The following is a 14885-nucleotide window of genomic DNA, read 5'->3' as shown; positions in this document are numbered from 1 at the left end:
GCTAGGCCCGTGAGCCATGGCCTCTGAGCCTGCACGTCCAGAGCTTGTGCTCCGCAACAAGAGAGGCCACAGCGGTGAGAGGCCCGCGTACCGCACAAAAAAAAAAATTAAATAAATAAATAAAAGGATAACTGAGATCTGTTTTAGAATACTCAAGCGAAATTTCAAATGTGGGAGAAGTGATAAAACAAGATTGACAACACACTAATAACTGTTCATTTCACTGGTCTGTTTGAATGTTTCCTTAATAAAAATTTTAAAAACAGTATGCCCTTATTAAAACATGAAACTCCCTGAGGGGAAAACCTCTGGAAACAGCAGGAAGAAGGATCAGCAGGAGAGGAGCCCAATGCGGGGGACAAAAATTCAGAATGGAAGAGTCAGCAACTGCCGATAGGGCCACCCCTCTGGCATCAGAGCTGTTCTCTTTCCACCTGGAAGGATTTTAAGGGAGAGCTTAAATGGACCCTGAAAATAGATCCCAAGGGCTGACTACACTTTTCATTATTTCAACAGTAAATATTTGAGCACCAGCATAAGCTCAGCCCAGCGTGGGGATAGAGCACAGATTAGGGCACAGTCTGTGCCCTCAAGGAACACAGCCTGAGTCTCTGAGACACCAGGTCTTGCCGTCTTTGATCAGAAGAAAGAAAACCAAGGATCTTGGACCATGAAAGGGTTCTTAGACACTCAGAAGAAAAGCACCGCCAAGGCCCTAGGCAGCATCTACGTGCAGGGCAGCTGCTGTTAACGGCACTCACTCTGAGCTCTAAGCATTCTCGGGACCAGACATCAGGATGGGATGAGGGGAAAGGACAGAAGAAGAGCACGTGGCCACTCTAAGCCCATTTTTCACAATGTGAAGAGACGGAATATTCCTCCAATCAGTGATTCTTCCAATCAAAGCACATTTGCCATGTCTAAGAAATGTGGAAAATGGACTCGTGGTACTTGGTCAACTAGGGAAAAAAATAAGCTAGAGCTCTGTTTCACATTTCATTTAAAAAAAAAATTCTATACAAAGAACTAAGTATAAAACCCAAGACCAAAAAAGTATTGGAAGAAAATACAAAAGACACGTTTCTAACCTTGGAGTGGGGATGGCTTTCTTACACAAGACCCAGAAATGAGTATGTTGGTAAATCTGACTATATCACAATGAAAAACTACTACATGACCAAAATACCATGGAGCAAATTTTTAAAACAGGAATAAAGAAAGAAAAGTCTCTCGCCCTCTGGGAATAATAAACCTAAAAGAAACTGTGGGCCCTGGGATCGATCGATTGATCAATCTATTTACCTATCTATCTATTATCTATTAGTGGCTGCCTATCTATCTATCTATTAGTGGCCTCCCAATGAAATGAAAATTCCAGAATTCACAAATTGCTTCTCTTGGCTAGAAAAAGCAGAATGCTGTCCTTATGAGGGGACAATACTTCATAGCAAACATAGCTAACAAAATGGCTGGGCCAGAGAACCAGAAAACAGACTCCCTAATGATCCACATACTATGGCTTCCACTTGGCTAATTTTAATTTAAGATATTTTCAAGGTTGCTCTCATGCAGGTCCCTACTGGGCCTCAGGTTTTCCTAATCAGCTTTTACATCCACCCCAAAGTGCGTCTGGCAGAAAACCTGCAGGTGGCGAGGCGCTGAGCCCGGGATGGGCCTGGCAGCCTGAAGACTTGCGCGTCATAAGCATCGTAATCCACTTGGATGGGAAGGGTGTTCTCAGATTCTTTGGGAGTCCCCAGAGCTGAAACACACAAATAATACAAACTGTCCTCAAAACACATTTCAACAAGAGGCCTTCGGATGGTCTTCATGAAAATCTGCAAGATATAGGTCATCATCACCATCTCCCCCTGAAAAAAATGGGATAATAACCCATTCGTCAGGTTACTAAGATTAAATGATTTATATGTCAAAGTGATATAGAGATTACTATTTACAAGCATTAAGTAAAGGCAAGATGATGGCAGCATTTCCTTCTGTGATCCCACTTTAAAAATATCATCTTGGGCTTCCCTGGTGGTGCCGTGGTTAAGAATCCACCTACCAATGCAGGGGACACGGGTTTGAGCCCTGGTCCGGGAAGATCCCACATGCCGCAGAGCAACTAAGCCCGTGCGCCACAACTACTGAGCCTGCACTCTACAGCCTGTGAGCCACAACCGCTGAAGCCTGCACACCTAGAGCCCGTGCTCCACAACAAGAGAAGCCACCACGTTGAGAAGCTCGCGCACCGCAACAGAGTAGCCCCTGCTCACTGCAACTAGAGAAAGCCCGCGAACAGCAACAAAGACCCAATGCAGCCAAAAATAAATAAATTAATTTAAAAAGTATATATATATCATCTTAATGTGTATATTTAGTCCTTTAAAACTTGCCACCCGATCCCTACAATTGACCTATGGAAAAGAAAAATAAGGTTTTGTTATCACCCATTTTGCAGCTGACAGGACAAAAATATACAGGATCACTAAGGGACCTTCCAAAGATCACACAAGGGGAACTCTGGTCTCCCAAACTTGGCTGTGAATTTTTTACGCAACCTCACAAAATCTTGTTGCCATGCGTTAGCTGACTCTTTCTAAAAGTGATGAAAGGAGAAAAAAATACTCACACGTATCACGACCATTTTTTGCTTTCTCAGAGGCAGGCTGCAAAATTAAATAGAGTTAATCACTCCTGGGATTTGCCTTGTTGTTTATTTATTTAATGCAGAAAACTATAAAGTTCTAAGACCAATTTCTCAAACGCTATTCATGACCGTTGGGGGATAGGGGGCTTCTTAGGCCTAAAATAACAGCATCAGTGACAGGCCCTAAAGGCTCTGCTGGTGGGTGAAACCTACCTTCTTTCCAGCCAGTTTTATTCGTGGGGTGAAACTATTACAAAAGAGCTGGCTTTTGGATGTGTAGAAACTGCAAAAGAAATAGACAGGGTCATTCATCTAAACCCCTTTCTTTCTTTTTTTTTTAATTAATTTTTTTTTTTTTGGTCATGCCACATGGCATGCGGGATCCCGACCAGGGATCGAACCCATGTCCCCTGCAGTGGAAGCATGCAGTCTTAACCACTGGACCACTAAGGAAGTCCCTAAACACCTTTCATTTTAAACCTCAAGACACAGCTGGAATCTCAGCCATGGATCAGCCCTCCCAGGAACACCTTTGTCTCAGGCCTCACTGATCTTCCCAATTCTTTCTTTTGTAATTACTACAAAACATTAATTATGTTTTAAAATATTGTTCTATTCCTTTTTTTCCTATAAATTGTCTCATGTGCACTAGTCCTGATTCCTAACTGGATTAGAATCTCCTCCTTGAGCTGAAATTAGCAGGAACACTGAGGCCTGGTCTCATGCGAAGAGGAGGCATGGGGATTTTTCTACAAATGGAGAGGCCCAGGCCCCGTGTTGGTCCACTATGGTCTGTGCGAGTTGGGAACAGGGGGAATTGGGAATAGTTGTGGAAATAAGTCCTTCAAACTTGTTTTTATGTTTTTCACCATAGACTGTTCTTATGTCAGAGACATGGCTTTGCATATAGAGATGCTTTAAGCAAATGTTAGAACTTTGGTTTCCACATTCTCTTGACAAAAGATTTTATAGTAAGAATTTAACAGGTTTGAAGAAAAAAATGGCAAGGAAGCCAATGGAATCCCTGATCCTCTATGGCGAATCCAGATCTCACCCACCTGTGGTTTATCCAGTGAGGGATATTGTAGTCGTCGCCCAGGCGAGAGTCGCGAGGGCCGCTCCGATTGTGCAGCTGAAAGGGAACAAAGTAGGGCCCAGGTCAGCTGGAAAGCAGGTAGGACCCAGAACTGCTCCAGCTTCTCTGATTCTAACTATTCTCAAGATCACCCTGCGCTGGAACCTGGCCTTTAGTGAGCACTGCAAAATCAATCACCTTGAACAACGGGACAGCATGCAGCGGCTGCTCCCCCATGCACACCAAGTCCACACCGATTCCTAAAAAAGGAAAGACAGAAAGAGTTGGTGGGGGGGCACTGTAGCGATACGTATCCCAATCTATTAGCCGTGTGATTTAAGTGGGTCAAGGTACAAGGCACAGCTGACTTATTCTCCTCACCAGCTCTGCCCGCGCGGTTAAGAAGTAGGTACATTTTGTCTGTGTCCTCTTTACCAAGTCCCACCACATCTGCCACTAATCAGTGCTTGACAGCTTTTGACTGCCTTGCAGATCGTGATTTGTCAAACAGACCGCCAGGCCTCCATGACTACAGTTTCAAGGCCCGAAAGGAAAGGGAACCTTGTCATCTCAGTAAAAAGCAAAATAATCCACATCATTCAACAGAGTTTCTTTACTGGCCATCGGGATTTACGTTCCCACCTCCATCTTGTTATTAGAACACAAATCAAATAGGGGGAGGGGGTGCAAGTCGGAGACGCACGGCACATCACAGAGGGAGGACTGGATGATTCCATGGTGCTTCCCAGGATGGGCTGATGGACACTGGATCCTGGAAACAATCCCCAAAAGGGGTTCTCCAGCGTCAAGTATGTTTGGGAAACTCAGAGTGCCAGTTATGTCCTCTAGAGATAAACAAGATACACTAACATATTCAAACTGGCAATTAGGAACTGTGCCGAATTGTGCATGACCCAGCATGTCCCAAGCCGACTGACCATGGAACTCTTTTTTGTCACCTGACATTACTCATGTCCCCAGATTCCAATGGGTAAGGGTAAATCAGGCTATAAACACAGCAGCGCCTCAGAAGCATTACCGTTATCTATCATCCGCTGCTTGGTCAGGATCATGAGTAGCCGGTCCACTTCGAACACACCCACCCCGGGCGTGATCACCACAGACATCTGCCCAGTTCGGTCAAAGTTGCGGTTGATGTAGTGCTTGTCAAACACTTGAAACAAAGCAAAAAGTCCTCCTGTGAAGATGCTACAGCTTATCAGAAACCAGCCAGTGGCAAGCGTCTCCATGCTCTCGGACCATTTCATCCATGTTTCTGTTAGAGCGGTTGTCACCTCCTGGCCTGAATTCACTTCTGTCCTTCCCCTTCTACAGTAAGAACTGCCTGAATACAGGTCTATGTCCCTGTTGCCTTTGTTAATATCCCTCTTCGAGGCTCAATACTTGCCTTGTGCAGCCTTAAATATCCAAATTTCATGTCGTTAATTTAAACCATCCATAAATGGATCTGTATTGAAAGTTAGAAGAATCAAATATTGATTTAAGACAATATTTGAGAGAGTGGACCAGAATCTTGTGATGACTTTGTATATTTGGCAAGTTAATTCTTCTTTCTTTTTTTTTTTTTTTTTTTGGCTGTGCCATGCCATGCAGTTTGCAGAATCTCAGTTCCCTGACCAGGGATTGAACTTGTGCCCTCAGCAATGAAAGCACAGAGTCCTAACCACTGGACCGCCAGGGAATTCCCTAATTCTTACTCCTGAGCTGTGCGATTTTTACTATGGAAATTTAGTGCCATTCAAATATGACAAAAAGGTTTACTAATAAAAGACCCTGTGCTCTAGAATCCCTAGCACCTGGGTACAGACACAGGGGCAGGCGATACACACAGTGAAGTGACCACACACCATCTCTTCCGTCAGTTGCCAGTGATGGACAGACACCTAACCAGAGCTGGGAATGTGGAATTCTAACCAGAGAGCAGAGACAGGGTCACTGCGAGCTGAACTCGGGTCTAGGAATTCCTGATGCTGCGGTTCCCAGAGCCACCCTCGTCCCCACCTTCCTCAACAAGGTGTTCAAGCCTTTTCTGGCTGCCCCCAAGAGTCCCTGTATCCTTAGAGTAAACTTCCTTTTTTGTTTGAATTCAGTAGGTTTCTGTTATCTGCAAACAAAGTATCTCAGCTAACACATAAATGCAGGGAGAAACGTTCGGAAGAAATCACATCACACTATTAACAATGGTCCCTCTTGGAAGGGTCTGACAGTGGAGGGAAGGGGGAGATTTTCATTGTACTTGATATACTTCTCTATTATTTGAATTCTAGGAACAATGGGCTCCTTCTGTAGTTTAAAAAAAAAATGTAGATTAAAAAAAAATTACCTGGAAGCAACTGAAGGATGGAGTGAAAAATAATAAGAACGCAGTTTTTAGGAAAACAAAGGGCCCAAGGAGGACTTTCTCCAGCTCTTTACTCTTGGATCACCATGAGAAGCAGATGAGAAGAGCAAGTTGATTCCCAACAGAAAACCCAAGAGCTACATGGTGGCCATTAAAACCATCCAAACAGAAGTTACTGCTTTCAGTTAATCTGGGGGGTAGGTGGGTGGGGGCATCACCAGCTAGGTCTGGGTCTCTGCACATTAGTAAAAAGAAGGTCACAGCCATGTGGTCAGCAAGACATCCGCTCACTGTGGCTGGCGCCCTTACTCACCATTGAATGACAGATTGATGGCCTCTAGGTAGTTTCCTTGTGCTGAGGTAGAATTGTCTCCTTGAGGAAAGCCCTCTGAAGCAAAAGACACAAGAGAAGGAACAACATCTCATGAAAGATGGACTCGTAAGAAGCAAGTGGGGGGATTTCTCTGGTGGCACAGTGGTTAAGAATCTGCCTGCCAGTGCAGGGGACACAGGTTTGATCCCTGGACCAGGAAGATCCCACATGCTGCGGATCAACTAAGCCCGTGCACCACACTACTGAGCCTGCACTCTAGAGCCCACGAGTCACAACTACTGAGCCCATGTGCCACAACTACTGAAGCTCATGCACCTAGAGCCCGTGCTCCACAACAAGAGAAGCTTCTGCCATGAGAAGCCTGCGCACCACAACGAAGAGTAGCCCCTGCTCGCTGCAACTAGAGAAAGCCCAAGCACTGCAACGAAGACCCAATGCAGCCAAAAATAAAATAAATAAATTTATTTAAAAAAAAAAAGAAACAAGTGGAAGGTGCCTTGCTCCACAGGCCCCTCCCCCGCAAAAGGGACGTGACTGAACTTACTGCACATGCAATGATCAGTGGGACCCAACCTGACATAGAAACCCGGCCAGAAGCAGAAGCCATACTCAACACTGGAAGGGAAGCAAGCAGGAACCTCTTGGTCCCCCAGCCTCCATCTGACACCTCCTCCCCTGCCGCACCTTCCAGCACATAAATGCAGTACCTGCCTGTTCCAGTCGCACCAGCACTGGATACTGGATGAAGAGCTTTTTAATGGTCACGAGGAGGGAAGTCCACTCTTCTCTCCTCTCATTCTGCACCACCACCCTGAAAGGAGAACAATCACAAGATAGGTATCGAGCAGTGATGACACACAGGACATAGGGTCCCTTACTGGGCTTCAAGGAAAGGAGAAGAGGGGACGCCTGGAGCTGGGGTCATTTATCATATAGCAATATGTAGTAAAGTCGAATGCATTTAACAAACGTTAACAAAGAAATATAATCACATCGAGAGTGAAAATTAAAAATTGAAAACAAAAAATATAAAAACATTTCAAAATTGCCTAGAGATTATATAAATGCCAGTGCTGTGCAGGGAGATGAACATTCTTACAGACTGAATTACAATTAGGTAGCATATACGAAAAGCCTTAAAAGAAAACATCCATATATATGTTTTTACACAGACAGCCAATAAACATATCTAGGTCAGGGAACTAGATCAGTGGAAAGGGATGGGTGGGAATCTGCTTACTGTATACCTCTGAACCTCTAAAATTTTGAACCATGTGAATGTATTCCAAAAAATAAGTAAAATTTAAATTTAAGAAGAGAAAGATACATTTCCATGTAATGTTAGGAATTTATCCTAAAGAAACACACAGGATCCAGAATAGCCAACACAGTATTGAAGAAGAACAAAGTTGGAGGACAGACACTATCCAACTTCAAGACTTACTATAAAGTTACAGTAATTAAGACAATGTGATATTGTGAATGAACAAATAGATCAATGGAACAGAATGGAGACAGAAATAGACCCACACAAATACAGTCAACTGATCTTTGCCAAATGAGAAAGGCAATACAATGGAGCAAAGATAGTCTTTTCAACTGGTGCTGGAACAACTGGCCGTCCACATAAAAAAAAAAAAAAAAAGAAAGGAAGGAAAGAACAAGGAAGGCAGGAAGGAAGAAAGAAAAAAAGAAAGGGGAAGAAAGAAAAAAAATCTACTTGCAGTCTACCAATCAACAGCATTGGGATCATCAAACTCTCAGGATCCATCCCAGAACTTACTGAATCAGAACCTACATGTTAACAAATTCCCAGTGATTCATTTGTACACAGAGGTTTTAGAAGCACCAGTACAGTGGACCACAAACACTACAAAGGTGCTTTATAAATAACTCTACTGAGCTGATATTTAATGTGCTCTCTACAAAAAAAAAAATCTAGACACAGACATTACAGCCTGCATAAAAATTAACTCAAAATGGATCACAGACCTAAATACAAAACATAAAACTATAAGACTCTAGAAGATAACACAGGAGGAAACCTAGATGACCCTGGGTATTGTGATGACTTTTTAGATTCAATACCAAAGGCATAATCCATGAAAGAAAAATTGATAAGCTGGACTTCATTAAAATTAAGAAACTTCTGCTCTGCAAAAGACAGTGTCAAGAGAATGAGAAGACAAGCAGCAGACTGGGAGAAAAGACTTGCAAAAGACACATCTGAATAAATGACTATCATCCAAAATATACAATGGACCCTTAAAACTTTACAATAAGAAAACAAACAATACAATTAAAAAGTGGGCAACAGGGCTTCCCTGTGGTGCAGTGGTTGAGAGTCTGCCTGCTGATGCAGGGGACACGGGTTCATGCCCCGGAACGGCTGGGCCCATGAGCCATGGCCGCTGAGCCTGTGCGTCCAGAGCCTGTGCTCCACAACAGGGGAGGCCATAACAGTGAGAGGCCCACGTACCGCAAAAAAAAAAAAAAAAAAAAAAAGTGGGCAACAGACCTGAACAGACACCTCACCAAAGAAGATAGACGGATGGCAAATAAGCAGATGAAATGATGCTCCACCTCATACGCCATCAGGGAAATACAAATTAAAACAACAATGAGACAACACTATATACCTATTAGAAAGGCCAAAATCCAGAACACTGACAACACCAAATGCTGGCGAGGATGTGGAGCAACAGGAACTTTCATCCATTGCTGGTGGGAATGCAAACTGGTGCAGCCACTTTGGAAGACAGTTTGGTGGTTTCTTACAGAATTCTTACCATAAAATCCAGCAATTGTGCTCCTTGTTATTTATGCAAATGAGTTGAAAACTTATGTCTACACAAAAACGTGCACATGGATGTTTACAGAAGCTTTATTTATAACTGCCAAAATTTGGAAGCAACCAAGACTCCTTCAAGAGGTGGATGGTACAGCCAGACAAGGGTCCATTATTGAACGCTAAAGAGAAATGAGCTATCGAGCCATGAAAAGACATGAAAGAACCTTAAATGCATACTACTAAGTGAAAGAAGCCAACAGGAAAAAATTACATATTATATGATTCCAACCATATGACACTCTGGAAAAGGCAAAATTATGGAGACTCTAAAAAGATCAATAGTTCCAGGGGTTGGGGGTGGAGGAAGGAATGAGTAAGTGGAGCACAGAGGATTTTTAGGGCAGTGGAAATACTCTGTACGATACCATAATGATGGAGACGTGTCATTATTCATTTGTCCAAATGCAGTGAATATACACCACCAAGAAGCCCATTTTTTCATCTTGTTTGTTTTTGGTCTTACCCCTGGTCTGACTTTGCAATCCAAAGGGAAGTACTTTTAACACTGTGATATGTGTTTCTCCAGACCCTTTTCAGTTTAGCCTGTTTTAAAATTGGACGTTCCTTTTTTTAAATTTGTTTTTGTTTTTAATAAAATCAAATATACTTTGGTAGAGAAAACAGCACTGTGAGCCTCCATGTACCTACTACTCATATCCAACAATTATCAAAGAGGATTACATCATTTTTAATGGGATGGCTGTATAATATTTTGTCAGTCTCAAATTCTACCATAATTTAATTCTTTATTGTTTGATATTTAATTTTTTTCTAATTTTTAAAATTATATGCCACTGTGAGAGATAGATACACAGTTATGCATCCCTGAGTGTTTCCTGTTTTTTAAATTCAGACTTTTTTAGAGCAGTTTTAATTTCACTACAAAATTGAGAGGAAGGTACAGAGATTTCCCATATACTCCCTCCCTTAACACATGTTTCATGCCCCCCTCACCCAATTACCAACATTCCTCACCAGAGTGGTACATTTGTTGCAATTAATAAACCTCTAGTGACACACCATAATCACTGAAAGTCCATGGTTGCCCTTATTCTTTAGGAACAAAATGTTTTAATATCTATAATTTGCTCTTAAGTAAAATTTAGCCAAAAAACAAATGAAGTGGGGCTTCCCTGGTGGCGCAGTGGTTAAGAATCCGCCTGCCAATGCAGGTGACACGGGTTCGAGCCCTGGTCCGGGAAGATCCCACATGCCGCAGAGCATCTAAGCCCGTGTGCCACGACTACTGAGCCTGCACTCTAGAGCCCATGCTCTGCAACAAGAGAAGCCACCGCAATGAGAAGCCCGCGCACCGCAATGAAGAGTAGCCCCCGCTCTCTGCAACTAGAGAAAGCCCGCGCACAGCAACAAACACCCAATGCAGCCAAAAATAAATTAAAAAAAAAATGAAACAAATATGGCATGATAATAACTGTTTAATCCAGGAATTGGGTATATGGGTTCATTATATTAATTCATTATTCTTTTCTGCGAGTTTGAAACTTTTCACAATAAAAAGTTTGGAAAGTCTAATTGCAATGTGGTATCCTGCATTCGATCCTGGAACAAAAAAGGTGCCTAAGCAGAAAAACTGATGAATCTGAGAAAAGTCTGATATTTAGTTCATAGCAATGTACCAGTCCTCATCTCCTAGTTTTGATAGATGTACCTTGGTTAGGAAATGTTCACAGAGGAAACTGGGTGAAGGGTATATGGGAACTCTCTGTACTATCTTTGCTACTTCTCTGTAAACCTAAAATTATTCCAAAGTAAGAAAGTTATTATTATTTTTTTTAAGTTAGGGAAGAAACAACCAAGGGAAAACAAAAGGCAAAAGCAACCCAAACATACTTATAGAAATCTTCATAGAATAGCCCCTTGTGATCCTGCCTAATTGAGGCTCGGTTTATTTCAGGAAATTCATCTGAAATAGAGAAAACAACATATACAGATCAGATTAAAAAGAGAAATTCAGTTTCTCCGCTTCCCCCTTATGGGTTGAAGAGTTGCATCTCTCTCTCTCTCTCTCTCTCTCACACACACACACACACACACACACACACACACAATTACGTATCTGTTAAGTTGGTTTTAAGATGAATCACAGCCCACAGACTCCTTGAATCTGCTAATGGACTGTGTCATTTTCCACTCTACCCTACCCTCTAACAGAAAAGATGGGACAGATAGAACAGTGCCAAAGGAAAGAAAATGATAAGGAATGAATCGGGATGGGCGTGTGGAAAGCTTAACAAAAAAATAACTGTAGGAGAAAGACTTACGCACCAAGAGATTTTGCATCATAGAAAGTCCTAGAAAATAGGACCACTGTCACTTCATGACTACAGTTCTTCTCCTAGGGATGAGTAGAGAAAAAGAGGACTCAAGTTTATTCCATTTACTTCAATTCTGGGAGGCTCAGGGGCTCAGGCATTGGGTAGCATCATGTAATTGTAGGCTGCATAATGCAGTACACACAGCTCTGCCAGAGTCAGAAGGCTGGGACTGACTCCTGGCTCTGAAACTACCACTACATGACCTTGGGCAAGTTATCTAAAGTCCTAGGAATGTGGAAAGTGTTTTGAAAACTGCAAATCACGGGACTTCCCTGGCGGTCCAGTGGTTAAGACTCCATGCTTCCACTGCTGGGGGCATGGGTTCCATCCCTGGTCAGGGAACTAAGATCCTGAATGCCACGCAGCACGGCCGTTAAAAACAAAAACAAACAAAAAAACCCCCTGCAAATCACCAATAAGTTGGGGGTGATGTCTCCCAGCTCTTGATTTGGCATAAAATAGATCAGCCCATTGTCAGAGGATCATGGTATTTGTACCTGCTTCATGGTGTTTTTTAACTTCTTCAGGACTGTGGTTTAGGGAAGAATGGAACCCATGGTGGTGGATGTAAGCACCAGTTACTCCCACCTACTGCCAGGGCCACAGGACGAGGACTGGGTGCTGCTCAAGATGCACGGGTTGAAACCAAGGTAATTACCTTTGGACTGCAATGGGGACGAGTGAGAATACACATTTCCATGCAGTCTGGAGTTCAATATTCTAGAAGTAGGATGTTTACAGACGGCATGAAATTTGGCTTGCACCAGTGAGCCAGAAAGCTCAGTTTCAGTTCCTCCTGGGTCTTTGAAGACAGCAGCCCACACTGACCAACCCCATCTCGAACTCAACTTACTAACCACACAATTCAGCATTCACCGTATAAGACAACATAATGAACATCACATGTCACCTTATATTCTTCCACCGATATCTCTCAAGTAGACAGAAATTCCTAAATACAAGCCACAGTACCAAGAGCAGACCTTCACTGGCCACCAACTAATTTATCGGACGCCTAGTGCTCCAAACGCAGCTCCAAACTGATCTGATTTTGGTGCAAGTTTTACACAGGAAAAATGCCTGACAGTGGGCTGGTGTGGGCATGAGAGCCTCTCAACTCATGTGCGATGGAGGAGGTAACATACAACAGTGGTGACGTGAATCAGGATTACAGAAACAGACAGGATGGCCCAGGGGTTACGACCTCAGGTGAGCAATGGATGAATGGATGGAACTGGATTAGAATCCTCGCTCTGCTTTTTCGGGCTATGGATCACAGGCAAGTTACCTAACCTCTTTCAGCTGTACTTTCCCTACCTGTGTAAGAGTGACAAGAGGATGAAGTGAGATAAGGCGGGTAAAACACTTACCACAATACCTGGTGTGTGCTCTTATATTTAGGTCTCTGATTCACATTTGAGTTAATTTTTGTATATCGTGTGAGGTAAGATTCAAAATTCATTCTTTGGCATATGGAGAGTCAATTGTCTTGAATCCATTTATGGAAGAAGCTATTGTTTCCCTCATTGAGTGGACTGCACATTCTCATCTAAAATCAACTGACCATAGATGTATGGGTTGATTTTTGTATTCTCAATTCTGTTCCATTGATTTACATAGCTACCTTTATGCCAGTACCACACTGTTTTGACTACTTTGGCTTTGTAATAAGCTTTGAAATTAGAAAGTGAGAGTCCTCCAACTTTCTTCTTCTTTTTCAAGATTGTTTTGGCTCTTCAGGATCCCTTGCAATTCCACATAAATTTTAGAATGAGCCTTTCCATTTCATAAAAAAGGTCATTGGGATTTTGATAGGGACTGTACTGAACCATAGTTTGCTTGGGTAGTATTGCCATTTTAACAATATTAAGTCTTCTAATCTACGAACATGAGCTGTTTTTCATTTATTTAGGTCTTCGTTCATTTCTTTCAGCAATGTTTTATAGATTTTAGTGCATAAACCTTGCCCTTCCTTGGGTAAATTATTCCAAAGTATTTTATTCTCTCTGATGTTCTTGTAAATGGAATTGTTTTTTAATTTAATTCCCTTTAAAATTTTTTATTCCTTGTTTTAATTTCCTGATCAGATTGTTCACTGCTGATGAAACACAAATGATCTTATGTGTTGATTTTGTATCCTACAACTCTGCTGAATTTATTAGCTCTAATAGTTTTTTTGTTTTTTTATGGATATTTGGGGTTTTTCTACACACAGGATGTCATCTGTGAAGATAGTTTTGCTTTTGCTCTTCCAATCAATATGGACGCTTTCTATTTCTTTTCTCTTTTCTTTTCTTTCTTCCTTTCCTCCCTTCCTTCTTTCCTCTTTCCTTCCTTCCTCCCTCCCTCCCTCCCTTCCTTTCTTTCTTTCTTTTTTCTTCCTCTTTTTTCCCTAGTTGCTTTGGCTAGAATTTTCAGTAAAACAATGAATACCAGTGGCGAAAGCAAACATCCTTATCTTGTTCCTGATCTTCTTAAGGTGGAACATTTTCAGTCTTTCACCATTGAGTATGATGTTAGCTGTGGGTTCTTCATAAATACACTTGACCATGTTGAGGTGATGAAGGTAATTTAAATCTAGAGTCTCATCAATTTAGACTTCAGCTAAGGTACCTCAATTAAATTCAGCTTAATAGAAAGAGTAATCTGCATTGAATAATGTTTACGCAATGAGATTTAATACATGAGAAGAAACGTACCTTCCATTTGGTAAAGAGATCAGCAAGGAAACCATTCACAGCTTTCTCAAAATACAGATCCCCTGAAAAGAAACAATAGAAAGAAGGTGGGAATTATCTTTATTTCTTGCTTACATTTTCTTCTCTCAGTAAATTAACAGGAATAGGACTAGTCAAAGAGAAGGTAGGTACTGCTACATCCTAAAAGCATTTTCAACCTAGACTTTCTATGGAGCCAAATTTAATATTTACCTCACTCAGTAAGAGGTCATAGCTTCAAGGTAAAATACAAGATTGAAAAGCTTTGATGATTGAAAAAGACAGTGTATCTTCAAAATGAGAGAACTTTTAAATATAATTATTCTCATAGTGACGCTTCAAGTTTGCTTGAAGGTGATCGGGTAGCCCCTGGGCATTCACTAAATTACCATTTGCAGTTTCTGCTGTTCTTGAGCATCCATGATGCCCTACATCAAAAATGAATTTGTAATTTTGCTAAACACAAATTAGAACTGCATGCACCATGAGGCTGGTGTGTTGGGCACAGTGTCCACACCTCATAGCAGCTTTATTGTACTCCACTTATTGTGTAGTAATTC

General features: G+C 41.9%; 1 protein-coding gene across 2 annotated transcripts in view; it reads right to left on the bottom strand.

Annotated features, from left to right (window-relative positions):
* DEPDC5 (DEP domain containing 5, GATOR1 subcomplex subunit) overlaps window positions 1-14885 on the bottom strand; it is a 90332-nt gene that overhangs the window by 58795 nt on the left and 16652 nt on the right. For both annotated transcript variants that reach the window (XM_081252710.1, XM_081252711.1), the window contains exons 10-20: window positions 14308-14369; window positions 11559-11628; window positions 11124-11196; window positions 7129-7232; window positions 6401-6475; window positions 4765-4899; window positions 3924-3985; window positions 3709-3782; window positions 2864-2933; window positions 2633-2669; window positions 1642-1762 (exon numbers count right to left, since the gene is read on the bottom strand). In XM_081252710.1, the coding sequence (XP_081108836.1) occupies window positions 1642-1762; window positions 2633-2669; window positions 2864-2933; window positions 3709-3782; window positions 3924-3985; window positions 4765-4899; window positions 6401-6475; window positions 7129-7232; window positions 11124-11196; window positions 11559-11628; window positions 14308-14369 (883 nt within the window). The remainder of the gene's footprint in view (window positions 1-1641; window positions 1763-2632; window positions 2670-2863; window positions 2934-3708; window positions 3783-3923; window positions 3986-4764; window positions 4900-6400; window positions 6476-7128; window positions 7233-11123; window positions 11197-11558; window positions 11629-14307; window positions 14370-14885) is intronic.

This window comes from Mesoplodon bidens (assembly GCF_964165515.1).
Source record: "Mesoplodon bidens genome assembly, chromosome: 13".
NCBI lineage: Eukaryota > Metazoa > Chordata > Mammalia > Artiodactyla > Ziphiidae > Mesoplodon > Mesoplodon bidens.
This window is presented reverse-complemented; position numbering and strand designations above follow the sequence as displayed.